At 42.6% G+C, this 27,793-nt stretch overlaps 3 protein-coding genes across 4 annotated transcripts; all 3 read left to right on the top strand.

Moving 5' to 3' along the window:
* Positions 1 to 385: 385 nt before the first annotated feature.
* hp1bp3 (heterochromatin protein 1, binding protein 3) lies at positions 386 to 11,452 on the top strand. 2 transcript variants are annotated; one of them, XM_080845790.1, is made up of 12 exons: positions 386 to 480; positions 1,305 to 1,381; positions 1,741 to 2,011; positions 2,208 to 2,355; positions 2,786 to 2,929; positions 3,107 to 3,175; positions 3,482 to 3,639; positions 4,234 to 4,324; positions 7,078 to 7,228; positions 7,430 to 7,541; positions 9,454 to 9,606; positions 10,009 to 11,452. In XM_080845790.1, the coding sequence occupies exons 2-12, from the start codon at positions 1,312 to 1,314 to the stop codon at positions 10,415 to 10,417; spliced, it is 1,776 nt and encodes a 591-aa protein (XP_080701916.1). In that variant the 5' UTR covers positions 386 to 480; positions 1,305 to 1,311; the 3' UTR covers positions 10,418 to 11,452. The 2 variants fall into 2 exon arrangements, with proteins under 2 accessions (XP_080701916.1, XP_080701917.1); XM_080845791.1 differs by having other exon boundaries at positions 10,012 to 11,452.
* A 1,347-nt stretch (positions 11,453 to 12,799) lies between these two features.
* Positions 12,800 to 17,143, top strand: sh2d5 (SH2 domain containing 5; the record flags this gene model as incomplete). The annotated part of the gene is made up of 9 exons (XM_080846145.1): positions 12,800 to 13,026; positions 13,189 to 13,269; positions 13,368 to 13,442; positions 13,956 to 14,102; positions 14,405 to 14,608; positions 15,464 to 15,644; positions 16,071 to 16,173; positions 16,673 to 16,832; positions 16,940 to 17,143. Exons 1-9 carry the CDS (start codon positions 12,976 to 12,978, stop codon positions 17,141 to 17,143), a joined length of 1,206 nt encoding a protein of 401 aa, XP_080702271.1. The 5' UTR covers positions 12,800 to 12,975.
* Positions 17,144 to 18,338: 1,195 nt separating this feature from the next.
* kif17 (kinesin family member 17) lies at positions 18,339 to 26,383 on the top strand (the record flags this gene model as incomplete). The annotated part of the gene is made up of 14 exons (XM_080845688.1): positions 18,339 to 18,569; positions 18,863 to 19,009; positions 19,260 to 19,361; positions 19,605 to 19,794; positions 20,144 to 20,596; positions 20,962 to 21,062; positions 21,215 to 21,377; positions 22,473 to 22,570; positions 22,951 to 23,069; positions 23,477 to 23,705; positions 24,244 to 24,502; positions 24,859 to 24,944; positions 25,219 to 25,342; positions 26,193 to 26,383. The coding sequence occupies 14 exons, from the start codon at positions 18,339 to 18,341 to the stop codon at positions 26,381 to 26,383; spliced, it is 2,493 nt and encodes an 830-aa protein (XP_080701814.1).
* Positions 26,384 to 27,793: the final 1,410 nt, after the last annotated feature.

Raw genomic sequence — 27,793 nt, forward strand, 5'->3', positions numbered from 1 at the left:
GCAAATTAATGTTAGACACACCAGCCACGCGCCGGTTTACCTCTGGTCAAAGTCATAAAATCTAAACGCATCTTTCCAGAATAATCAACACCTGACGGCTTACGCCATAGCTAAAGGCCTCATGTTTATGGGCCTTATTGTTCTCTGCTTTGCACACGCACATGAACATAGTGCTCTAACCAAGCGTGTAAGCCGAAGTAACATATTTGTGGGAGAACGTTAAATACATTCCGTATACAAGAAAGAGACCTGTGGCCTATACACCCTAGGGTCAGTGGTGATATAGTTTCTAAGCTCCCTTTGTGTTCCCCTTGTGATTCCCACGCAATACGTGTGGCGTTAAAGGACACCTCTGATGACGACACTCTGACGTTCCTACGTGTACGTACGTCTAAAGGGGGAAGGGCACGACTGGAGAAAGAATTGCAGCAACGGGAAAAGCAGCACAGAATAAACAACTTAATAACCGCACGTTAAAAGGTAAGGGATATGTATGGTAGTTAAATTAGCTAGCACCATGCTGGCGTTATAAAAACCAAAATCCCAACAGAATATTCTTTTCCGCTTTTTCCATTGCAATTTTAACTTCATGCATTCGCCATCTGCCCAATCATGCGCCATTACTGTGTAGGGTATCGCTAAACAGACAAAATGGCCATTCTCGATTTTTTTTTTTGTATTTGTTTCCAGTTCAGTCAAACTAGTGGTGCATTTTTATATATGCATTTAACCTGCATTATTTAATTCGATGCATTCTTTCTAACGCTACGTTCTGCAATCAATGAATCCATTCAAAAATGTTCTTCCCACACCATCTTTTTCATGACATTAATCAAAATGGACACAGTCTCTTCGGCGGTCTTGGGTAGAGCACACAGCTTTTTCAACCAGGGTATCTATTATGATTGCCTAGGTACTCACTCCTGCATCACAGAGAGCACAGATTTGTTTCCAGTTACTTTATGGTGTCCAATACTGCAGTAGAAAGTGTGTCTGATGCAACGCACCTGGCTCAAATAACGTAAGTGAGATAGGCCTGAAGGTCTTATTTGACTCAAAGGCACACCTGGTCAAGATGTTTGCAAACTTAACAAGATGCTATCATTCCTGTTTTTAGTGTACATTGTATATTATTAGCACTACATTATACACCTAATGTGGGTTAGGGGAGTGGGGATGTCACCTGAGACTTCTCAAGACAGGTGTGAATGTTTTTGCACCATTATTCATTCTTCCCTACTTTCTATAGCACAGGAACTTGAGTTCTGCCTCTAAGTGCCTCCTCTGTGTCTTTGCCAACACAGGTGAATCATGCGTCGGGCATCTATACGGAAAGGGACTGGCGACAAGCCGGCTCCTCCAGACAGTGCCCCTGAGACAGGTGTGTGACCCTATGACGTGTGTCTGTGTGTGACACTGCATGAACTCTCTTATTTGGTAGAAAGTTGCAGTACTTTTCTAAATTCAGGAATGTATGATTGCAACAAGTCTTTTTCTTTAAGCCAAAGAAACCTGTAGCGTAAAGTATCCACATCTGCCAACTCTTGTGTCAGATGTCAGAGTGCAGTGGCAGTTGCCCTGTTACAGTACACCTAAGTCACCTAGTCAATGGCAGTAGCAGCATCTGAATATATAAAATCGAGGAGTGATGAACTGGCCGTGTCCAAAAAGGATGCTGTATAAGAGAAGAATGTGCTTATTTGTTCTCCGGTTCAAACCTGTGTGTGATTTTTGGTTTAGAACCCACAGCTAACTCTGACAAGGCTGCTCCCGTGGAGGAGGATGAGGCGGAGGCCGAAGCCCCAGCAGCTGAAGCTGAAGCCAAGGGAGAGAAGGAGGCCGTGGGTGAGAAGGGAGAAGGTGAAGAGGTGGCAACCCCAGCCCCAGCAGAAGGAGAAGGAGGAGAGGTAGAAGGCGAGGCGAAAGACAAAGATGCGGAGGGGGAGGCAAAAGCTGAGGGAGAAAGCGCTGAAGAGACGGGGAAGAAGAAGAAGTCTAAGGACAAGAAGGAGTGAGTAAATTCCCTCATAGATGTTTGGGTGCTTGATTGGCTGCTAGGTTAGCTTAGTGAGTCGGCAGATATTTGTGTATTTATGGTGGTCACACGCTTTATGTACAAATGACAGAAACATATGTTGAGACCTGAGCAGGGGGGTTCCCAACGTCAGTCTAACCTATACATGCTGTGGTTTTTGGGATTGTTGCAGGGAGAAAGATGTCACAAATGAGGTGAAGGTTAAAAAGGTGAAGAAGTCCATCCCAGCCTGGGCTTCTCTGCCCTCCGTGAAGCGCACTGCCAACAAGACCATCATTCAGCACCCCAAAGTGCACAACATCCTCATCGAGGCTATCCAGGTTAGTCACCGTTCCACCCACAGTTCCCAGTGGAAGGTGTGAACTGGTTGCATGCATTCTCTGTGTGGTATGAAAGGCAGACATGTCGTCATGAGAGAAGGTCAGTTTTGTCAGTACATTGTTGAAGAGAATGAGTAAATGCATCAGGAAAATTGACATGACTCGTTTATATCAAGGCAATGAAAAGGATGTTTGGATACAAACTTGAAAAAGCAACATTTATGTTGGGGAGAGGATGGAGTTACTATTGTTCTAAGTGATTAAGTGGGCTAATTTGTTGCTTCCTAAAACCATAAAGAAAAGCAGTTTATACAAATACAATGTGAGTATAAGAATAGTATTCATCGAAACTTCAGAAACGTTCTGAATGGAAAGACAACAGAATGATGCTAAGAATGGATCTCTGATATTATTGGTCTTTTTTTCATAGAACTGTAAAGAGAGAACTGGTGCTTCTGCCTTCGTCATCCTGAAGTACATCATGAGCAAATATGCCTTCCTGGAGCTGGACAAGAGGAAATTCCTTCTCAGGAAGTCCATGAAGCGACTGGTGGAGAAAGGGGCCATCAAACAGGTGTGCTATATGTTTGTTTTTCAAGAAGCCCATTTTAGGATGATATGTTTGTTATTTGTTATTAAATGAGTTTGGTATGTAAAAACAAACAGTTAGTCATGTTATGATACATGATTTCACCCTAGGTGTGATTAGACTCTGATATTAAGCTGCACTTCAAATGTATGTCCCACACAGCTGAGGGGGAAAGGCTTTGCTGGGAGTTTCACAATTGGAAACCTGTCGGCTGTCTCCAACTCTGCCAAGGTACAGTAACCCCCTGGTCTTTGCCTTTGTTATGCAAGTGTGCCTTTGTTATGCAAGTGTGTTTTGTTATTTTCAGATACAGATTTTCAGCCGTTATAAAAGTCATCATTCCAAACAGACATAATTATTCATTCTACTCAATTACTCAATCTCTTAAACCCTCTTAGACTTGAATGAATTGTCTTTCTTAATTGACTCATTTCAAGAGGCGATGGGGCACACGTCTCTATTCATAATCGCAATGCTTTTATTTTGTGGGCAAATGTATCCAGCTTTTGGCACTGAGTTGTGATTTCTACTGTATAGAAAATCTCTGTGGTGGTGGCTCCTGGCGTGAAGGCGGAGACTCTGGGTGATTGCCTGCCTCTTATCATGACACGCCTCTGTGAGCCCAAAGAGGCCTCCTATCTGCTTATCAAGAAGTACCTGACCGAGCACTACCAGCAGATGGATGTAGAGAAGAGGTAAGGTCCACTGACGGTGCTCTTTCAATGTCACTCTTGCCGTCAGTCCGGTTTGTTTGAAGGTCTTTAAAGGTGAGTCAGTGATTCTTATCCAATCATTTTTCTTTTCTGTATAATTCAGCGAATTGCTCCTCAGGGTCCTTAAGCTGATCGTTCAGTGTGTGCACTTCAAAAAACTCTAGTGCTCGTACACAGTCCTCTCTTTGTAAACAGGAAACAAACATTATGGCCTGGACCAAAGCGTAAACAACTCCATTCAACACGTTGCTTCAGTAGCACGGGAAGGTTGTGATTTTATTGGTTGTTGAGTTTAAATATCAACCTTTCACCAGAATCACATACTCTGCCTTTATGGCCTTATACACAAGCCTTCTCTTCGAGAAGTGAGGCAACTTTAAAAATGCCACCACAATGTAGTTTGTATATATGCATTTATTGTATTATTAGGCATGTGTTGTTGTGTTTCTTTCTTTTGGGGGATGTGGACGTCCGCTTGATTATGTCTCGTATGAATGTGTCCATGACCATTTGTTGAGAGTAGGGATGCTGTATTTGATTTGATGGCAAAGGTGCTAAAATGTAGTTACTCTGTAGGCCAGATATTCTGAAGAATGGCCTGCAGAAAGCAGTGGAGAGGGGACAGCTGGAACAGATCACTGGAAAAGGAGCCACCGGAACATTCCAGGTATGTGAGGGCCGCACCATGGAAGGGTCCAGCGCTGATCCAGCGCTGGTCTGCATGAACTCGACGTGCTCACCGTACCTGGGCTGTAGCACACGTGTGCTTATGTGCATGAGATTCTGCATATGTATGTATTGATGGTACATTTCTAATACTACAGATTAATGTTGCATGTGAAGATTCACCCTAATCTCTAATTAGATAAGAAAACAATCTAAGTATAAGTTGCTAAACAGGAAAAGGGGTGTCTATCATTAGTCCCAGTCCTGCATGTATATACATGTGGCTAGTCTGATACAGAAGTGAAGAACTTGCTAGAATGTCTTGTCAGAGAAAAAAGCAGAAAAACAGTCTCTCTTGACCTTGGCGCTGTGTACCAGCCTATGATACGCATTCCATTCCTCAGCTAGAATTTCAACATGGAGGATACAGTTTCGACCAGAAACGTTCAGTTTGAACCAATTGTAATTATGAAATACACATTAAGATATATCCTCAAAATAATATATAAGAAACACGTACACTACCATTCAAAAGTTTGGGGTCACTTAGAAATGTCCTTATTTTTCAAAGAAAAGCACTGGGTTTTTTTTTCAAAGAAGATGACATAAAATTAATCGGAAATACACTCTTTACATTGTTAATGTGGTAAATGACTATTCTAGGTGGAAATATCTGGTTTTTAATGAAATATCTACATAGGTGTATAAAGGCCCATTTCCAGCAACTATCACTCCAGTGTTCTAATGGTACATTGTGTTTGCTAATCGCCTTAGAAGACTCATGGAGGACTAGAAAACCCTTGTGCAATTATGTTAGCACAGCTGAAAACTGTTTTGCTGGTGAGAGCAGCTATAAAACTGGCCTTCATTTGAGCTAGTTGAGTATTCGGAGCATCAAATTTGTGGGTTCGGTTATACTCTCAAAATGGTCAGAAAAAGATAACTTTCATGTGAAACTCGCCAGTCTATTCTTGTTCTTAGAAATGAAGGCTATTCCATGCGAGAAATTGCGAAGAAACTGAACTTTTCCTACAACGGTGTGTACTACTCCCTTCAGAGAACAGCAGAAACGCGCTCTAACCGGAGTAGAAAGAGAAGTGGGAGGCCCCGGTGCACAACTCACAGCAAGAAGTCAAGTATATTAGAGCAGTGGACCCCAACCACCGGGCCGCGGCCCGGTACCGGTCCGTGAGGCATTTGTTACCGGGCCGCACAGAAAGAATAAATCATTTATATCAATTCCGCTGTATTAATTATTAGCGTCTGAAAGGTGTTTTATTTTGAAAAACGACCGGATTTTCCCGGACGTCACATTCGCCTGTGCGTTTTGTCACGTCAAGACGCTTCTCGTTCAAGTGATACGTCACTCACATAAGCCCACAATCTAGCGAAAATTAGTAAAAAAAAAAAAAAAAACATCTTTGGAGAGCTTCTTTGCAAAGGTGAAAAGGCCAACTAAGGAGCCAGAAGAGGAGCCTACGACCTCAAAAAAAGAAAGCTTCTTTCAACAGACAATACCAGGAGTCATACTTAAAATACGGGTTTATCGCAACAGGTGATTCTCACGCACCAATTCCGCTCTGTTTAATATGTGGCGACAAGCTAGCACCAATTCAGCCTTTAAAACTTCTTCGGCACATGAGACCAAGCAACTGATTCAGAGTTTGGTGAGTTGTATTTTTCATGCACTTAACATTTGTAATACAATGGTGTTGGCAGCAAATTAACTCCACCTAACGTTAATGTTAGCTTTTGTGTATGAGCAGACCGGGCTTCATTCTATCAAATTCGCGGTTGCTTCACGGGTGCAATTGAATGATTCACATCAATATGAATGGATGACGTGTAAAATGACACCTTGAAGCCGGTCCGTGAAAAAAATCCCTACATTAAACCGGTCCGTGGTGCAAAAAAGGTTGGGGACCCCTGTATTAGAGTGTCTAGTTTAAGAAATAGACACCTCACAGGAAAGGGCCGCTGACAGGTTTGGCTGGGCCCGGGACAAAATTCTCTCAAATTTCCTCCTACAACAGGACAATGACCCAAAGTGCACCTCCAAATTATGCAAGAACTATATAGGGAAGAAGCAGGCCATGTATGCTGTCTGTAATGGAGTGGCCAGCGCAGTCACCAGATCTCAACCCCATTGAGCTGTTGTGGGAGCAGCTTGGCCATATGGTACGCAAGAAGTACCCATCTACAGATTACCTCAACAAATGAACAGCTAGAATGCCAAAGGTCTCCAATGCTGTAATTGCTGCAAATGGACCCTTTTTTGACAAAAGCAAAGTTTGAAGAACAAAATTAATATTTCAAATAAAAATCATTATTTCCAACCTTGTCAATGTCTTGACTATATTTTCTAATCATTTTGCAACTCATTTGATAAATACAAGTGTGAGTTTTCATGGAAAACATTAAATTGTCTGGGTGACCCCAAACTTTTGAACGGTAGTGTATACACTACCGTTCAAAACACGCACAAAAGAATATTGTAACGTACAAACAAAATAATGATTCTGATTCACAACTATTTCCGTATGTACCAGTGAAACAGGTCGCTGGCAGACTAAAGCATGTTGGGGTCAAACCTGTTAGTGCAGGTCTAGCTAGTTACAAATAAGTATATTAAATACAATATTATTCAACATTTTTTAACAGTTGGTATAATATGAGTTCATACACAAAACAGTTTTAATCTGCACCAACCACAGCCTTGTTTGTGATGAGCAGCCTTTTGGTTTTGTCTTTCAGCTGAAGAAAACTGGGGACAAACCCGCAACTGTCCTTGAGGATGCTATAGTGACCGCCATCATAGCCATGAACGAGCCCAAGTCCTGCAGCATCCAGACGCTCCGCAAGTTCCTCGTCGAAAACCATAAGGACAGAAAGGAGAATCTCTTGAGTAAGACTGAGCATGGCTACTACAGTTGCCCAGTAAAGTTGCAATGCCTAAAATTTTCAGTATCTGTATTTCTTTGTCACCAGCATTTGCTTTGAAATGGAAATGGAAGTTTTCCCATCATCTATGAATAAGCCAACAAACTACTTTGTCTACTTTGCCCTCATTCACTAACTGCTGTGATGATTTTTCTTCTCTCACTAGTGCACCAGCTGAAGAGAACCTTGGAAAAGGGCAAGACCATGGGCTGGATAGAACAGATCACTGGCCATGGCCTGAGTGGGAGCTACCAGCTCTCCTACCCCTATTACCCAAGGTACAGTGCCACTTTAAAGTATGTGAACCCCTTGACCACTTAGGAGTTTTCTGTTGTTTTACCATGATTTTTCATTTTTTTCTTCACCAATTTTCCATAGAAGGAATGTCAGGTTTATGTTTATCATTTGCATGTACTTTTTTTAGAGGGAATTGTTTGAGTAGCCAAAAGACTACATGAAACATGGAATTAGTCCATTTCAAAAGTAAGTGAACCCCCAGCTGAATTTGTAAAGTCAAGCAGGTAACAGATTCAGTGAAACTTATTTGGGTGCTTAATTAGTCAATTAAGCAAACCGATCATCTAAGACATCCTTAGGGAAAGGTTTGGGCAACACAGATTAAAAGAGGGAGGAAACCAACCAAACTACTGTAGTGCCAAGGTGTACCCACACAGATCAACAATGCCGAAAGGAAACGAGATATCCGAGAACATCAGGAAGAAGGTTCTGACAGCCCATCAGTCTTGGGAAAGCTATAAGACCATCTCCAAAAGATTCCAGCTCCATCCATCCATCCAAGACAAATAATTTTGAAATGGAGGGTATTCAACATGACCGCATCTCTGCCTAGAAGTGGACGCCCATCAAGACCATCAGGTAAGAGTCAACCCACACATCACCTCTAAAGAGTTTCAGACCTCTCTGGCAGCATCTGGGGTAAATGTACATGGGTCTACAATCAGACGAAAATTGAATAGACATGACATTCATGATCGGGTTGCTAGAAGGAAGCCTCTGCTCTCAAGAAAGAACAAAACTGCCCGTTTCAACTTTGCCCGAGAGCACTTGGATAAACCAAAGGCCTTCTGGAAGTCCCTTCTTTAAACAGATGAGTCCGAGATAGAATTATTTTGTCACGATCAAAACCAACAATTTTCGTCTGATTGTAGACCCATGTACATTTACCCCAGATGCTGCCAGAGAGGTCCGAAACTCTTTGGAGGTTATGTGTGGGTTGACTTTTACCTGATTTATTCTTCCTCTGGTGCTTCTTGTTGATGGTCTTGATGGGCGTCCACTTCTAGGCAGAGATGCGGTCATGTTGAATACCCTCCATTTCAAAATTATTTGTCTTGGATGGATGGATGGAGCTGGAATCTTTTGGAGATGGTCTTATAGCTTTCCCAAGACTGATGGGCTGTCAGTACCTTCTTCCTGATGTTCTCGGATATCTCGTTTCCTCTCGGCATTGTTGATCTGTGTGGGTACACCTTGGCACTACAGTAGTTTGGTTGGTTTCCTCTCTCTTTTAATCTGTATGGCCCAAACCTTTCCCTAAGGATGTCTCAGATGATCGGTTTGCTCAATTGACTAATTATTCACCCAAATAAGTTTCACTGAATCTGTTACCTGCTTGACTTTATCAATTCAGCTGGGGGTTCACTTACTTTTGAAATTGACTAATTCCATGTTTCATGTAGTTTTTCAACTTCTCAAACAATTTCCTCTAAACAAGTACGTGCAAATGATAAGCATAAACCTGACATTTCATCTATGGAAAATTGGTGATAAAAAAATGAAAAATCATGGTAAAACAACAGAAAACGCTTAAGTCCTCAAGGGGTTCACATACTTTCAAGTGGCACTGTATATCAAGGCATGAAGAAACCGCTACTCGACATATGACACCAGGAGGCGCCACTGAGCTACCTTGATCTGTGCTTTATGTAGAGCGTTTTCCCAAAGACTGGAAAAAGACTTTTTTTTTTTTTTTAAACCAAAATCTGAACGTGTAAATGTATATTGGTTCACAATTTAGTTCTTGCTTTCAAAACATTAATTAAAAATTAGAATAAAACTTGGAGAGCCTTGTGTTGGTGAATCAGTCTGCATATTAAGACTCATGGAGACAGGGAGTGACATTTCCCTGAGCATTGCCTACATCATTAGCTTTATTCTTTCCATCCACAGCCCAGCCATCCTGTTCCCAGATAAGATTGCAAAACAGAAGAAGAAAGACGAAGAGTGGGCCAAACGTAAGAGGATGGCTGATTCAGAGGATGACGAGTCTGAGGAAGAGTCTGAGGAGGAGGAAGATGAAGATGATGAGCCCCCTCGTAAACGGTGCAAACATCTAGAATATGTTGTAGCTAATCTCATTTCGGCTAACTAGTACAGTAGGTTATTTTTTCCATGTGAAAAAACACACTGGCGTCTGTGTGCGGCAGAGATTACAGAAAATAGGTTGAAAGGAGGAGATCAATTCTTGTACACTGACGACTGTGGTTGTCACTGTTTAACCTTACACCATGTAGCAATGCTACATTAACCTTACATACATTAACCAAAACTTTGGTAAACCTACAATGAGAAACTATTATCATATATGAAGTACTGCATACTTTATTTTCTATTCAAAAATATCTTACAGTTAACTCAAAACTCTAAATTCAAAATAGTCCAAACTGTATCTCTTTCAGTGGTAATTATTGGTATTTATCTCATTTGTTATTTTTTTCCCCTCAGAAGACAACAGAGGAGGCCAGCCCCGAAGGCCCGCTCCTCAGCATCCCGGAGTAAGGGCAAATCCACCAACAGGAGATCTGCTCCTGCCAAACGGTCAGCCCCAGCCAAAAGGGCCGCGCCACCTGCCAAGAAAAAAGCTATTACCCCAGCAAAGAAGCCAGCGGCCAAGAAGGCGCCCCCGCCGGCTAAAGCCACACCAGTAAAGAAAGCTTCCCCCGCACGCACACCTAAAACACCTGTTGCCAAGAAGCTGACGAGCAGAGTGGCCAAGAGACCACCGGGCAAGAAGGCACCAGGCAAGGCAGCCAAAACCGAGACGGGAAAGGCCAAGGCAGCCAAATCAGAACAACCAGCCAAGGGGAAGGGGGCCAAACCAGCCGCCCGCAAGTCAACCCGAGTGAAGAAGTGAGCTTGCCGACGATGCCCGCGGTTGCTGACGTTTACTCGTAGCTCAGTAGACTGTTGTGCTTTGCCTCCCCTCCCCCCTTTCTCGATCTATTCTCCTTTTTCTTTCTTTATATTTCTTTTTGTATAGATTCATCCTTCCTCCCTAGCTAGAGGCCTTGAAATTAATTCAGATGGATGAACAATGATGTCAGTTTGTTCATAGAAATACATTTCCGTTATGAGGCTCAATTTTGAAGGTCATGGTGTTGTGTTGGTTAAGTGTTTTTTTTCTTTTTGAAATACATTTCCAACGGTCAAACTGTCCTTTATTTCACACTCAAGGAACCTCAAAGAGTCTGTCAGCATTTAGTATTAAATCTTACTCAATCTAACACCAGTGGTTAAACGTTTAGTTTGCCTTTATTGCCAGTTAGCCCTTACTGCTCAGTATATGTTCTGTATTTAATTTTTTTTTGTTGTTGTTCTGTCCAAAGATGTTTTTTATCACATTGTGAAATTTCTGATTATTTCTGAAGGATAAAGAGCTTTTGATCACTGTAGGCTCTTACTGTGAGTTTAGTGAGAGAAGGTAACATTATTTGGCTTTTTTTATTTTAATAATCTCTTCATATTTGAACATGAGCAAAGATATACTCAAGCATGAGGTTGTACTTCTGAAATGGTTATTTAAAAAGTTGTTTTATGTTCAAACGATTATTTGTGATATGGCTATCCCCCGTCTGCATTGGCAGACTAAATTGGAAGTCCATATTTCTACTGACAACAGTAGGAATGAAAATGATTTCATGAAAATTACGGTTTAATTTGTGTGTTATTGGTGTTCAAAGATACATCATGACATTAGTTTTTTTTGTCATATACATAACTTCAATACAGCACACAAAAGTTATATTCAATTATATTCTATGTATTAGAAAATCCATGAGGATAAGACCGCTTTCGTTCTCACGAGCTTGGCTCATGTTCTGCATGCTGTTAAACTTTCACTGATCTGCTTTTCTGTAGTCATTAATAAAGTGACTATATATTTGTACTATCTTATCTGTGCTTTATATGCATCTAGTCTTTACTTACTAATATGGGTGGCTTTGAAGTAATTATATACATAAAAATGTTGTTACGTGGAGAAGATATGTAATATTTGTATCATTAGGCTACATGCCATTGAATTGAAAACACGTCTAATCAAAACTGTATCATATTTTGTTGAAATGCATCCCAATGTTTGTTAAATCTCAGCGTGATGTCAAATCGTTTATGTTGCCTTAAGCGAACGAAGGCAATACATGACTATTTTGAAATTGGGAACATTTGCCATCATGCTACTGATTTTTGCCTTACTTCACTGCTTCGGGTTGTGGAAAGCTCTCAGAAATATATTGTTACTCTGTACCCTGTAAGCTACACCTGCACAAATATAACCAGCACAGCACAACACGGCAGTAGAACAATGACATTAAATTGCGCAAGGTAGGCCTTCTTGATGACAAGCTCACACTTCTAAAATTCTCCTACTTGCCGCTACATGTTCGCGAGAATCGTATTAGCAGATGCAATTGTGTTCACTGCTTCAAAAAAAATCCATTGGACATCGTTAAGGTAAATGTGGTCCAGAACTTTAAGGACAGTTTATCAAGCTGTTAAACGATTATGTTTTTGTTTTTTTTTAAAAGTCAGTAAACTACGAGAATTACGCGTTGATATTCGAAGATCTAGTGGTCGCACATGCTGGGCGGAGACGGCACAGAAAGGTGAGTCACTTCAGATTTTCGAAATGGGAACGCTTTTGTCTGTGAGCTGTCTGGAATTACGGGCGCTCCGTGTGGCATTCGCTGCTACGGTAAGTGGATAAATGTCTAAGTAACATTTAAGAGAAAGCATTCGAAGATATTCTATGCTGACCGCGAGTCCTCCGCCTGGCGTGTCCACAACATCTAACATTTGTGTTGCTTTTAGAACTGAGTGGGAGGTACGGCACCGCTGATAAAGTTTGGCGTGGAAAGCGCCTTCCGAGGTTTGTGTGTCGACCAATAATCCCGGTCTACCATAGATCGCTTATTTTCTTTTTACTGTTGGTATTAGTTTACTTTATTACACGCCTAATGTTTTTTGGGGGGGCTGAGAAATGATTTATTTTTGCGACTTGGTGGTAAAGTGTTGGCTGGGCTGTGTCAACATTCCTTACAGGTGTTGTAGCAGCCCGCATTGTATGTCAAGTTCACACAACTTTCCACGCGTTACTTTAGTTTACACCTTCTTAAAAGAGCCCGGTGGTCTCTCAAGCCTAGATGCTTTTAAAGGTGTAATTGTCATCGAAAAACAATGTGGAAGTACTGAGGTGTCTGAGGAGTAGGCGAAGTCTAAAGTCCAAGTGACTAGCTGGCTTCTCCGGGGCTAATCACAGCCCACTGCCAAACACTGTATTATGCAAAAGTTCACTGTTGGCATAGCAACTTGCTTTAGAGATGCTGAGCTCACTTCCTCTGCATCCTCACTTATTGATTTACCTAATTTGTCCTTTGCAGAGCAAGCAAAGGAAATTTAATCAAAGCAGCAATCATGTGCGACGTACCAACTAGGGAAGATGGCACAGTGACCAGATCTGCAGAGGTAGGCTACAACAGGTTGTGTGACATTTTTTGGCTTCTCACATGGGTCATAGATGGTATCAAATGTTTGAGGTAGGCCATAGTACTGAGCTGTATATTTATTATGAGGTCAACAAAATGATGATTTTTTTTTTGTGTGCTCAAATTCCTCTCCTACACACAGTATGTTGGCTCATTTCCTGTGGATGACTGCTGCTTGGACGAGCAGATTCAACAGCTGCACATACAGCTGAAGGCTCTCAGGGTGAGTGTCAGCAGTCTGTAGAGGACAACCAAGCCTAAAATTAAAAAAAGAGATGATGGCTGCACACTCCATGTGCTTTTTCTGTGTGTTGTGCGCAGAACTGCAAGAGAAGGAGGTCGGTCTCTCTGAAGTTCTCCGTCAAAGGAGTGAAAATCTACAATGAGGATGAGACCGTAAAGGACTTTATGGATAGCTGTGGGCTCATAACAAGCTAACAAAACACATTTTTTAGAAAATGTTCTGAAAGATCGAGTGTACATGTGTCATTTAATTTCCATTTTCTGGGCCATGTCTATTTGAGGCTTTCTGTTTATGAAATCAACAGTGCAATTGTGACATTTTCTTTAGCACTCCCTCAACCTTAGCTACATACAGTATATTCATGTAACATAAGATTGGCATTTACTTTTAGACAGCTTACAACAATTTCAGTACATTATCTTACCGGTTGCCCTCAATCTGTTACATTTATTCATTTAGCTTATGCTTTTATCCAATGGCTTACAAGTGATCTTCTGTTAAGCTACAGCAAGTAAAGGGATCTAAGTCTAAGCACCTCTAAACCATCTCTAATAAATCTAATTGTAGTTCACGCATCACTGTGGTATGCCTCTAGCTACACTAGTTCTTAATGGGTTACAGCTGTAGAGTACAGCAATGAAGTGCCGTCTGTTCTTCATCCTCAGACGCTCCTCATGGCCCACGCCTTGCGGAGGATCTCCCTGTCCACGGCTCGTCCTTCCGATTCCCAGTTCGCCTTTGTTTCCCACAACCCAGGCAGCACTGACAGCCAGCTATACTGCCACCTCTTCAAGGCCAGGCATACCAGAGCAGTATGTGCCCCCACCTCCAGCGTGGCTCTTGCATTAGCACCCACCAGGTCATGTGGGAGATTCAAAGCGAATCAGGGTCTATGGGTCTTCAACAAATGGAAATAGCATCCACATCACAGACAATGTTTTGCCTCAATTTAAAATGAATAGAACTTTTTTTAAGTTGCACATGCTGGTCTTGATTTCACTCCATCTTTTTTTCTTTACAAGCATGAGTGTTTTATTCAGACAGTTTTATTCATCAGAAAAAAAACAAATCTTCTTTCTCCTCCATTCCATCTTCTTCCTCCTGTGTGGATTAGGCTCAGTTCCTGAACCTGCTGCTGTGCCGCTGCTTCCAGCTCTCTTACCTGGAGAGCCACCCGGAGGAGGCCCAGGATCTGTCATCAGAGGGGACCAAGCTCACGCGCGTCCCCTCCCTCCTCAACCAAGGCTTCCCCCTCAGTGTCAGCGCCCTGGTGTCTTTCAGACGAGCACCTTTCCTGGGGCTCTTCCCGGGTGTCAAGGTGAGACCACATTGATTGATGTCTGCGTGAGGGGGAGAGGCTCTTTCTGGTTGACAGTCAAACTGCTTGGGCTTTTGTCTTCGTTGTGTGAAGTGTCACTTTACAGTGAAGAGGAAGTTGCCATTATTGCATTGCATTTGCCTGCACCTTTTGGGTCTTATTTTCATGTGGGAAGTTGCCATTTTACATTTAATTTTGTGAAAGAAACAAAGTGAACATGTTTGTATAAACTAAAATTGCAAGTGAGAACCTAGTTTCAAGCATATACTTCTGATCATTTTGCTATTCAAAGTCTAAGTTTAAGATGTCCTTTTAATCTTCATGGTTGTACTGACTGTGACTGCTATATCTGCCTCTGTTTATTCTGTTCCTCCCCTTGGGTGTTTACGAGGATACTAGTGTTTGTATCCCTGCATGGACCCTCAACCATATGCTATCCCACTCATACCCAAACCCTAAGCTAGCCTTGTATCCAGTGTCCACTCTTACACCCCTAAGAGTGCCTTCCCTCCACCAGCCTGTACCACTCAGTCTGTGTTTCCTGTGTCATGCCCCAGTACACACGTTATCTGTGATAAGATTAGAGGCCGCTGGTTTCATTAACAAAAGGGATACGTATGTGAAGTGAAGAGGTCTTGTCTTTGTACACAGCAACCTAGGTTACTACAAGGAATTTGCCATCGGTTAATTTGTCATTTAATGGTATTTTTCATCTTCGTAAGCAGTTTATGCTTGTTATTTGTATGTTTGTGGTGTTGGATGTCAGTGAACATACAATCAGTTACTGTTTATGTTGTATTAACATGATCTGTTAATTAATGTCAGTGAACATACCCTCTTTCTTCCATTTTTCAGAACCAGAAGTCCAGCAATGAGCAACAGCACAGTAGCCCAGATAAAGGGCTCATCACCTCACCCACACTGGTGCGCAAGAAGGTCATCCGCAACAAGGGCCTGAGCTCCGGGGCCTACCGTTCTTTCACCTGCACGCCACTCAAACAGCGCCAGCTGCAGGAGCGGATGAACCACACAAAAGGTTGGACAGGGGTGTGGCGAACGCTCTCGAGGGTAAAACGATTAATTAGGTAATGTAGACATTTAGTTCAAAGTACCGCACACACCACGGTGACAGAGCACTCCTTGGTTTGGGTTGTGGACTGATCACAAATGGTCATTTTGGTCAGGTTTTTTGGACACTTAAGGCCACTCAAGTTACAGGGATTAAATTGGCTTTAGATGTGGTGGGTTGAGTCAAAGTTGTATTCTAACTTACATTTTTTCTGATTTCTAGTCTTTTATAGAATGCATTTGTTATTTACTGATGCAAAGTTTTGCACATTTCCCCCCTCCCCTATTGGTGTACTGAAAACATTAGTTATTTTATCCTCAAAAGTAAATATACAGTGTATTACTTGGACCCTCTGGGAATTTTAGGAATGTTCTTTTTGTTCGTGTGAAACAGGAAAGGAACAGGACAGTTTAGCGCCCCGGGTACATACCCCAAGTCTGGCCGAGTCCGAAGAAGCCTTGGCTCAAGCGGTGTGGTCCTGGGCTGGTCTCTCTAGGTGAGTCAGCACATTGTCTTTCTCTCTTTCTTTCTTTCTCTCTCTCTCTCTCTCTCTCTCTCTCTTTCTCTCCAAACAAGAGCTTTACCAAAACTGCAGGAATCCTAGTTATCATCACTTACGCTTATGACGAGTCTGCAGTGTGGACAATGAGGAGTGTCCTCTTAATCACAGACAAAAAAATTGTAATTTTGCTAACATTGCATCTGTAGGGCAGACTTAGTTATTTTGTATGTTCCTGTTTAGTTCAATCTATTTTCAGGTATCTAGAGTCTTCTTCCACAGTCGTATGACTTCCTTGGGTGTGCTTTGGAATAAGCATCAGATTCCTGTGTAAAAGCTAAATAGTGAACCGGTGTCCTGAGGGCTCACTCACACTTGCTTTCTGTACTACCCAGTAAATCCAAGTGCTAGATGGTCTGTGAGACACTCTTACTGCATCTGTTTTTGGAGCTGAACAGTTGGTCCTAACTCATGCTTTTTCTCTTATGATCTTCAGTGACAGCAGTTCTGCTCTGCTTGCTGAGGATGTGCTTGGTGCCTACCTGCTGTGCCCCCATCCCAAGAAACCCAGTCGTGGTACCCTGATCATACGATTCCCCTCTGGCCTGGCCACTCAAGCCATCAAGAACACCTCCAAAAGCAGATATCTGCTGGAGGTTGGTGATTTTGTTTTTAATTATATAGATTATTACCATCATAATTACCATAATTTTTATTTAAACCTAGGTGCTTTTTCCTCTTTCCTAAAATGTTTTTTTTGCAGGGATGTCACATTGAATTTGACAACGTGTCAGCCCTAATAGAATACTACACAGAGTACAAGGGGGAACTGGAATGTCCACTGAACTGTGCCCGAGTGAACCACTGCTATGAGTGGGAGGAAAACAACAGCAAACCCCAAAATGCACTACCACAGTATAGCCACAAGAGGGCCACTTCCAAGGATGGTGTGAGAAGCTGGGTCTGAATCTCAGATTTTGGGTTTGGGCTGTTAAGGTGGTCTATCAGGGCTCCTGGAAGCTAAAACTTTTTTTATACTTTTATACCGTTTAATTATTTCAGTTCCATTTGGTGAAATATTTAGTGGTATTCCCTACTTGTTCAGGATATGTGGGCTACTGATTGTTGTTTATGTATGTGGCACTTATTTTATTTTCCCAATCAATTTTACTGGTTCCTTTGACTCAGCACTTGGTTGGGCCTACATGTTATTTATGTTTTTTTTGGTTTGTGGAAATGTCACTTGAGTTCTTTTGTTCTTTAACATATAGGCTGCCAGCAGCATGCTGATTAAACTTTAAAATAATGTATTCATATTTACACCTTAGGAACATTAGTAATTTACAAACTACCGTCCACTTTCAAGCTAGGCCTACTTCAAACCTTATTTTGTTTCGTCACTAATGCCGACATATTTTCGCCAACAACCACATCCAGTCTCGTCTAATTTCTACTGTTTGCTACCTTAATGGTGGATATTCTTGGTTACTGAAATTCTTACTATATGTAACATTTAGATTTTAAATGTGGCAACTTTTATGTATATTTAGGCCTAACTGTCCTCTTTTCGATGACTTAATTTCACATTTTGTAGTTGACGTTGTCATATTTTTATAAACATTGTATTTAACTACAATCATGTTTCAGGAGATTTCTTTGGACTTTTAGCAGTATAAGTACATTCTTATTCTTATTATTATTTTGTCCTTGCATAAAACCTCTTCTGGCTGAAGTTTATCGTTGCCTAGTAACTCACCACGATACAAGGAACACGTCCCTCTGTTGCTAGGTTTGTAGAACGAGCTGATAATGATGTTTGTCTAACCTCACTTTTATGGGGACACGACCTCGGAATACCAGAGCCTGCAGACCGCAATCGGTTAGCTACAGTGAAAATGGATGCTTCGTCTGAGGTCGGGTCAAATAAATAGGAGCGCTAATGACTTATATTTTCCACAGCTTTCCATCTTAGTTACTTTGTTAGCAAGCTAGCTCACTTGATGGCTCGGCAGGTGCCATGGCCGTAGCTGAAGTAGCCTATGGTCAGTCAGGCAGCAAGACCATTTGCTTGGGCAGTCCATACATTGTAGTGGATTTTTGATATACAGACATATATAAACATGTAGTTTTCCCTTGGATTATATACATATTACATTTGAATAATGGCATCAGAATCGGTGAAAGTTGTGGTTAGATGTCGTCCAATGAATGACAGAGAGAAGGCACTGAACTCTAAAATGATTGTTTCAATTGAGACAAGTCTGTGTCAGTGCTTTATCGAGAAGCCAGGAGCCTCCAGCGAGCCACCTAAGCAGTTCACGTTTGATGGAACTTATTTCATCGACCAAACCACGGAGCAAATGTACAACGAGATGGCCTATCCTTTGGTTGAAGTAAGTGTTGTTATGTCATAATACATGCGGAAAAGTACATACTAACCCGTCTACACACGCACCTGACTGCTAGGTAGCCTAACTGGAAGCTTGAATTTCAAATCTGAAACCATACACCTTGTAACTGTAGATAGTCTGACATGCTGCTAGTGTTGCTAGTGCTGGTGTTTGACCTCTTGCAGAATGACAGCTTAAAACTGCATTTGATTTGCACTGTTTAAAGCATTTCTATGTGTAACATATTTTGTTCAGCTATGTCATGCCTCTTTGTCTGTGACCATGTTCTTGAACAGGGAGTGACTGAAGGATATAATGGGACAATATTTGCTTATGGCCAAACTGGCAGTGGAAAGTCCTACACCATGCAGGGGGTAGTGGAACCCTCTTCCCAGAGAGGGGTCATTCCCCGAGCATTTGAGCACGTCTTTGAGACAATCCAGGTACAAGGGATTTTGAGACTATTTCGCATCAGAAATCATCATTTCTTCATGAAAATCCAATACCAATCCCTGAATCATCACAAGAGGATGTTACATAGTTCTACATCACAACTAAGCACGACATTTTCAAGTTTCCCTACAATGCCTCAGATAGAGAACAATGTGTGATCTATTGCACCACAGCTACTGGGCTACCTTTGTCAGTGTTGTTTTGTTTGTCTGTTTCTTTGCTTTTGTGTTTGTCATATAGTGTGCGGAAAACACCAAGTTCCTTGTCAGGGCATCCTACCTGGAGATCTACAATGAAGAAATCCGGGACCTTTTGGGAAAAGACACTAAGCAGAAAATGGAAGTAAGGATGTCCACCAGTGGTAATGCTGTTTGATGGGTGTACTCTCCCTAGTCTTAATGAGAGTACCTCCTTTAACAGTGGAATTGCTGTACTCTGTGTCTAAGACCTTACATTATTTTTAAAAAGTTAATTGTGTGTGTGTGTGTGTGTGTGTGTGTGTGTGTGTGTGTGTGTGTGTGTGTGTGTGTGTGTGTGTGTGTGTGTGTGTGTGTGTGTGTGTGTGTGTGTGTGTGTGTCACTCAGCTGAAAGAGCACCCAGAGCATGGTGTGTACGTGCGAGACCTGTCCATGCACACGGTGCACAGCGTGGCAGAGTGTGAGCGCATCATGGCACAGGGCTGGGGTAACCGCTCAGTGGGCTACACCCTCATGAACAAGGACTCGTCCCGCTCCCACTCAATCTTCACCATCCACCTAGAGATCTGCAGCACTGGTTAGCAAGGCCTAATATGCTCATTACACACCATTGTCATTACTGAGTGAGGATTAACCCAACGTTTTTTACAGCACTGCGTTACTAACATTCAGCGTGGGATCCTCATTCGCATATACTGTACATAGAAGAAAATCCTCAGATACTTCAAGATTTTTTCTGTAGACTGATATACTGCCTGTATTACTCTCACAAACACCTCTGGTATACATACTATATGAGCGCTTTAAAATGTATGGGTTGTATTTTCACAACCATCTTGTTTTAGACATGATACAGTATGTGTTTCCTTTAGAGGAAAACTGCATCATCTTGAGTGTTTCTGTTGACTCTGCTATACCATCCTCAGACGCTGCAGGGAAGGACCACCTGCGGGCGGGCAAACTCAACCTGGTGGACCTGGCGGGCAGTGAGCGTCAGACCAAGACGGGCGCCACGGGAGAGCGCCTCCGCGAGGCCACCAAGATCAACTTGTCGCTGTCGGCGCTGGGCAATGTCATCTCGGCACTGGTGGATGGGCGCTCCAAGCATGTGCCCTACCGTGACTCCAAGCTGACGCGGTTGCTGCAGGACTCGCTAGGCGGCAACACACGTACGCTCATGGTGGCCTGCCTCTCGCCAGCTGGCGACAACTACGAGGAGAGCCTGAGCACACTGCGCTATGCCAATCGAGCCAAGAGCATCCAGAACCGCCCACGCATCAATGAGGACCCCAAGGACGCCCTGCTGCGCGAGTACCAGGAGGAGATCAAGCAGCTGCGGGCGCTGCTCTCAGGCCAGCTGGGAACTGCCACCCTGACATGTGAGACATTCATATACTGTAACCCACGCACCTACCCTGCTCTTCTCTTACTATTATAGGACATGGTGGGAAAAAAACTAAAACAAACAATCTTTGACAGGCCTTGAAATTCTGATCGTATGTGATCCAAGTCATGAACACTATCTCTGATCATTACTGATGTTAATGACCTCTGTTCCTCACTATGAAAGTACTGGTTGTTGTAAAGGTACAAACATCTCAGTAGTCAATAAATAACTAAGGAATAGATGAACATGATGACTAGAGATGAGAAATCAAATAATGTGCCAAAACCACATGTGTTTTGGATACTTCTGGAGAAATCATGAAAAACACCTATTTCTGCTTTGCTGTTCCATCCTTAGCTTTGTTGGAGGGTCAGATGTCAGAGATCGAGGCTAGTCCCCGCTCCAGACCACAGTCTAGCTCTCTAGAGAGTGAGGCGGAGAAGGAGAAAATCAAGCAGGTCAGATTTTTTTTTTTAAAGCATCTTTAACACAGTGGCCATTGGATAAACCCGTATAGAAATAAGAATTGAATGAATTTGATGCAATGACCCAAAAGTGAAATGAGCTGTAGCACCTGCAGACCAAACTAAAAGGCCCGCTCCCCGAGCAGGATTATGAGGTGAAGCTGGCCAGGCTGCAGGCCGACTACAACGCAGAGCAAGAGTCCAAGGCCAAGCTGCAGGAGGCCATGGCTGTGCTGCGTACATCCTATGAGACCAAGCTGGCTGGCCTGGTGGGGTCAAGAGCTTCCAGACCCATTGCCACCATCATGGGTACTGGTGCCGTTCTGCATTATCAATGCTTTTATACATGACTGTGCAGTCCTTCAAAGTCAACTTTGCAACTAGACAATCTAGAAAAAAAGCACTTGTGTGCAGTTATAGAGTGTATGTATTTAGGGGGGGGTTTAAACTAGGGGTGGGAATCTCTTGGCACCTCACGATTCGATTCGAAATCGATTCAGAGGTCAACGATTCGATTTAAAATCGATTATCGATTATCGATTTAAAATCGATTTTGTAATTTAAAAAAAAAAAATTTTTTTTTTTTATTTTTTTACACATCCATTTTATGTTGAAATGCAAGCTGCATCGACTATTGCATTGCTCATAGAAAGTCAAAATTGTGACCATTAAAAGCTTTTACTCTAATAAAGCAAATAGCGAGGGTAATTCATCTGTTGATTTTCTTCAATTTAGACTCTGAGTTGCAAACTCAAATGATTCAATAGTCAAAATGCATCGATAATCGTTTTATCGGTTTCGAATTGATATTCGATAATCAATCGATAATTGCATTTCAACATGAAATGGATGTGTTAAAAAAAACGATTATCAATTTTAAGCCGATAAAACGATTATCAATCCATTTCGACTTTTTTTTTTTTTAAATTACAAAATCGATTATGAACTTTTCTGAATCGAGACCGAATTGTTTTAGAGAGAATCGATTAAAATCGAATAATCGATTTTTTCCCCCACCCCTAGTTTAAACCCTCTTTGTCATATATGTGCGTTATTTAATGATCTAGGAACACATTTTATTCGATGAAGATGATAATGGCCAGTTTTTCAAATATGCTGTCGATTTAAAGGCTGTGTTTCAAATGTGCTCTGTAGAAATATGCAAGTCCTCTGAAACCGAGTTTGGAACCTGACAATAGTTCTTTCAAAACTTTCTGGAGCACCAGAAAGGCCTCTGGCTATTGTCACATAAACAGTTCAGTTTTACATTCTCACATTTCAGATTCCAGTAAGTGCTAATGTGAGAGCACCACACCCATTAACCATGTTCCCAAAAGAGAGCACATTCTCTTCTCTCTCTATTCTCTCTTTATTCATATCTCTCTTTCTATTTCTCTCCCACAGGGAGCCAGCACTGTGCAAATCCTTTCAGGGAAGAGGAGGAGATCACTGGTCACGCTATCCCCCAGGAGGCCATCCCCGTAGAGAAAGACTTGGCTCCGGTACGGCCTCAATTACCCAGGGGTCATAGCCTTTCCTAACATTCTCTACACCAGTAGTTCCCAGTTCCCAATTTAATTTCTCATTGTCGAAGGGGGGCCTGCTGTGAAATGTGTGGGAACCACTGTCCTACACCCTACAATATCCCCCTCAGTTTCAAAGTTGTTTTAGTCCAAGTTATCTTCAGGATTCAGTATTCACAATAAATGCTACACTATATGCGTGATGTGTACTATATGCCATTGATCTTAACATCGTAAATTCTGTATATTAGTACACCTGCTCTAATAAGGTCAGGGTCTGGTCATTCACACGTGATTAGCAGTGAGTAGTCTAGACATGCACTGCATTTGATAAGCCCTTATGCTGTACATGGCCCCAGGCACAGACAGGAGGCCATGCGGTCAGCACACAGAGAGAACCTGAGCATGATGGGTCCTCACCTGAGCTCAGCCCCACACCCACCCCAACACCACTGGACCAGAGACACGTCCTCAAGAGGTGAGGGCCAACGATGCATGTTTGCATAGTCATGATAAGTGTGATCAATCAAATATTATGAGTGGTGATTGCTTGGTGTGATTACTCATAATTGAACTATCATAATGACAGGGTTAGCCATGACAGGTCTTGTTTGTTCAGCATTGTAATGATTGATTGTGATGGTTATTATGATTAGGATGATATGGTAGTAATCCTGATATAATGGTGATGGCTCTGAAGATAACTCAAATGTTTATACTAATGGTCAGTGTGATGGATGTTGATAAGTATAACAATCGTGTTGATGGTGATTGTGATTGGTGGTAATGGTGAATATGGGGATGATGATGGTGATGATGATGGTGGGGATGTGATGACGGTGCTGGTAGGTGATGTATAATGACGGTGTGAGCGCTGGCTTTCAGGCTACAGCAGCTGGAGCAAGACTTTGTCGGGGGAGAGCAGGCGCGCAACGAGGAGCTGAGGCAGCGGCGGCACCAGAGGAAGACTCTGGCCAACCAGAGGAAGATGCAGCTACTCCAGGCCCTCAACCAGAACAACGAGGAGGGCGACAGCGTGCTGCTCAACGTCTACGACTCCATCCAGGAGGAGCTGCACGCCAAGAGCAAGGCCCTGGAGAACAAGCAGGAGAAGGTGAGCTCACTCTGGAGCTCATGAAAATGAAACAGAACACTGAATAGAGTATACCACCTGTGAACAGTGCTACCCATGGGCAGCCAATATGTGTGCAGGTTAGCTGGCCTATTGCCTTGATTAGTTCAGGTGAACAGTCCCTCCAGTAATTTATTTTAAAACATTTTTACAATCAAAATATACAGATTTTATGGTGGGGATTTCAAAACTGTGTAAGAATTGTAGCGATTTTTGATTCTCTCCACATCAACCAGAAAACAATTTCTCATCCCTGGGGGCTGGGAATTATTATTATGATTGATTTTTAAACATTCGCACATTTTTTCATTAGGGATTGAATTTATAAACAGGATACACACTTTGCGTCTGGTTGCATTTTTTCCCCCCAATACCAGTAATAAGCAAATGTACACCGTCAATTTTCTTACCACAGTACAGGCCTGCGACCCTTCGCAACTAAGATGTCGTGTCCTCCAAGATGTCCTCTCTTCATCTTTTAAATCATGGTCTGTAATGCTCTTTTCTCTTGCATGCCCAGCTGAAGGCTGCCAAACTGGAGATCCGTGACCTGCAGTGGGAGTTTGAGCTGGAGCGCGATGACTACCTGGCCACCATCCGCCGTCTGGAGCGGGAGGGCCAGCTGCTGCAGGCCATGCTGGAGCGCATGGTGCCCCTGGTGCGCCGAGACTGCAACTACAGCAACCTCGAGCACCTGCGCAAGGAAGCACTGTGGGACGAGGACAGCGCCACCTGGAGGCTGCCGGAGGTGCTGGTGCAGAAGACCGCCCTACCTCCAGGTGAGGGGTGGAGGAAGGAAGGGAACCTTTGTTTTATGTTATGGTGTCGAACAAGAGCTAATGTATACACAGGTGCCCTTTAAATATGACAGGACAATCCATCACAGAGCCTTGGTTATGTGTTTTAGCCATTTTAACTCATCTTATATCTTATACCAAGATCTTTCCTTCATATTTATACGTGCAAGTTGTCATATATGATATGTTTCGTTATCAAATCCTTGACATCATGTTAATAGTCAGTCAGTGATTAATTATGTATGGAGTTTAATGCTGAAAGTGAAACATATCTAAGGTAAAGGGCCCATCTCTATGGTTACCTGTCGGTGGCCTCTCTCTCTCTCTCTCTCTCCCAGCAGTGTCTCCCTCAGCAGCAGCTCCAGCAGGCCGACTCCCAGGCCAACGCAACTCCGCCTCAGACCCTGGGGAGCCTCCTTTTATGGTGAGGTCCACTCCTTACAGCAATTACCAATAACAAACTTTCACAAGACACTTGGTATATTTGCATATAGCCATATTTAATGAATGTGGTATGTTAGCTTGTATGTTTTAATCACTAGAGATTGTTTGGAAAATACTGGAAAAGGTTCGTCTGGCAGTTTTGTTTTGATATTCTCTTGAACACAGGGTTTTGTCGTTTTGATGGTGCTTTGGTGGTGTTGTTGTTTCTTTGGCGTCATGTGGCTGCTGTGTACTCCTCACTTGCTCATCCCCAGGAGGAAGAGGAGGATCGCTATAAGGAGATGCTGAGCCGCAGTGACAGTGAGAACATCGCCAGCAACTACTTCAAGTCCAAGAGGGCCAGCCAGCTGCTGGCAGGAGAGCCTGTCAAGGCCACAGGTAAGGGCAGCAGCCACTGGCCCTATTGGCCGTAATCACTTAAGCTATAGGAGTTCCTAGCATATGTTAAGATTATGGAGCAATAAAGAAAGAAATAAATCCTGCTGCTGCTGCCTCTATATATGCTCTCATGGCATTTGAGTGACCTGAAGGTATATACGGGTGAGGCTAGGTTTGTTTCTAATGAAAGCACTAGATATCCCTGAGGGTATAGCATGGTTACCCAGATTTGGCCTAAGCGTGACTTGCAGATTGTGTAAAAAGAAGATATATGTAATCTGATACATTTTAAATGAATAATCTACAACCTGATTTTAAAGAGATTACTTTATGAATGCAAGACCAGTGACCGAAATCATCATAGAAGTCATAGAGCCATATTAAGGACACACAGACAAGTCATACCAGGAGCAGTCTGGTGGCGAAGCACTACCCCATGTACTGTGACACTACCAAACTTAACCAAACATACTGATATGTGACACTACCAAACATGAACACAAGGTGGAGCTGTCTGTAAGGGCCGGTTGAAAGGTGTTCTTGATTAGGGAGGAGTGAATGTGTAGACAAGAATGAATGTATCCGGATTAAATCCTCAATAATACAGGCACCATATTATATGTACATTTCTTCCTCTGTCTTAACAGAGCTGGTATATTTGTACATAATTTTAATGTATGCATTATATTTGTAACTATACATGTATTGTGGAAATTCTAACTGGAGGTTTATGCTAGCACGGCAAGAGTTTTGTCATTTGTATTCATCATCAAGGCTTCATGATATCGTACGGTCATCATTTAAATTTCCAGTAGAGAAAGATCAATCCTTCTTCTTCTTCCCCCCACAGCTCTCCACTCCCCTCCTCTGGGCAACGGCAGCTCTCACCTGAGCTCCAGCGGCACCAGCCTGTCCCCCTTATCCAGCAGCGAGTCCCTCATGCCTCGGCCCTTCCGCCTGGAGGCACTGGGCATCCCCCCATCCAACATCAAGGTCAAGAGGAAGAAGAGCAAAGCGCACACATCCTACCACGGCATCTGAGGAAAAGAAATACTGCGATGGCAATCATGGTGAAGGAGATGATGACAAGGATCATGACTCCACTCTGAACTTTCAGTATTGACTTATGGTGACCCTTGACCTGATGAAAAGACGCCTTAGATGATGACATATCTGTTGCACTGAGGAGAGCCTGTTGCACTAAGTAGGGTCTATACCGTACAGGTCAATGTAAAATAGTTTTTCAAAGCTTACCTTACAGTCAGTGCTACATATGCCACCCTGCCATGAAAACATTCATTTTGCAGCTGTGTTTGTAGATTGTTATTTTGACTATGATATAACTAAAGATAAGAGTACTTTTAACTACCTGTGATGTCCCCCAGCACTACCTTATATAGCATTCTGTTTTAGCACAAATGTTCCTGTCAATATTATGTAATGTTATATTTACATTTCATGTCTGCTCAGTGTTATAGCCATAATACATTATTTAAACTGCCTTTTTTTGTATATGCTTAATTCTATATTAAACATCCTGGTTACATCTAGCCTTAAGCACCTCAGTGTTTTGTAGTTTGTGTAGTTGGCTGTTTGAAGACAAAATATACTATATAAGTGTCAGCAGTACAAATGTACTGTATGTGTCCTTTAATAAACAAACAAACCTGTTAACCTGTTTTAAAGGCAGATGTCCAGCATTGCAACCCCAACTGATCACAGAGTGAATGTGCCCATGTCTGTGCCTACACTCGAAGGCAGGGGATGAATTTAAATGGTGCTTTTATTGTCTCAAGTGTCTGCCACTGTATCACATTTCTCACCATGGTGACAGTCTGATTTGACAATACAATCGTGGCTTTGCCAGAAGAGCTTTGTGACACCTCCACTATGCAAAAAACGTCCGGCTCGGAACAGTGCAACCCAATCATAACACTCCGCTATCAGATCATCCTGCTCCGCTGTCATGACAACGAGGTAATTTAATGACCAGGTGATGCACCAAACACGCAACACCCTGCACGTGTCGTTAAGGTCAGTGATTCCTCTGCAGTGTTGGTGGGTGATGGCAGTCGGTGGTCTCTTTGACTTTGCCTTGTCTGTTGTTCTAGGAGCGGTCAGTGGTAGGTCACAGAGCAGGATAATCTGATAATGTAGAGCTCGCTGACAGAGATCTCAAATGCCAGCGCACAGTGTGTAAGATGAGTAGTTTAGCTGTTGGGATAGTGTGGGGAGGGGTGGGGTAACGAGAGATCTTGAGACAGAATGTGCAGACTGAAACTAAAAGAAAGGTATTCAGGTACTCAACCTGCACTCTTTGCCGCCACTCATTGTTTTTGTGAGGCGAGGAGAAAAGAATGAACTAGGTAAATAAATGATGAAAAGCCAGGGATTGAAAAACAACTTGATTTGAAAGCCCAGTGTGTACACCATGGGGTCTTACCCAACAGC

Source organism: Sprattus sprattus, assembly GCF_963457725.1.
Source record: "Sprattus sprattus genome assembly, chromosome: 10".
Classification (NCBI taxonomy): domain Eukaryota; kingdom Metazoa; phylum Chordata; class Actinopteri; order Clupeiformes; family Clupeidae; genus Sprattus; species Sprattus sprattus.

Bases quoted from the DNA above. Each gene is read 5' to 3' on its own strand.
- hp1bp3 (XM_080845790.1), top strand. From the start codon at position 1,312: ATGCGTCGGGCATCTATACGGAAAGGGACTGGCGACAAGCCGGCTCCT. The intron at 2,930-3,106 runs GTGTGCTATATG...TGTCCCACACAG, and splicing joins AGAAAGGGGCCATCAAACAG to CTGAGGGGGAAAGGCTTTGC. The intron at 7,229-7,429 runs GTAAGACTGAGC...TTCTCTCACTAG, and splicing joins CAGAAAGGAGAATCTCTTGA to TGCACCAGCTGAAGAGAACC.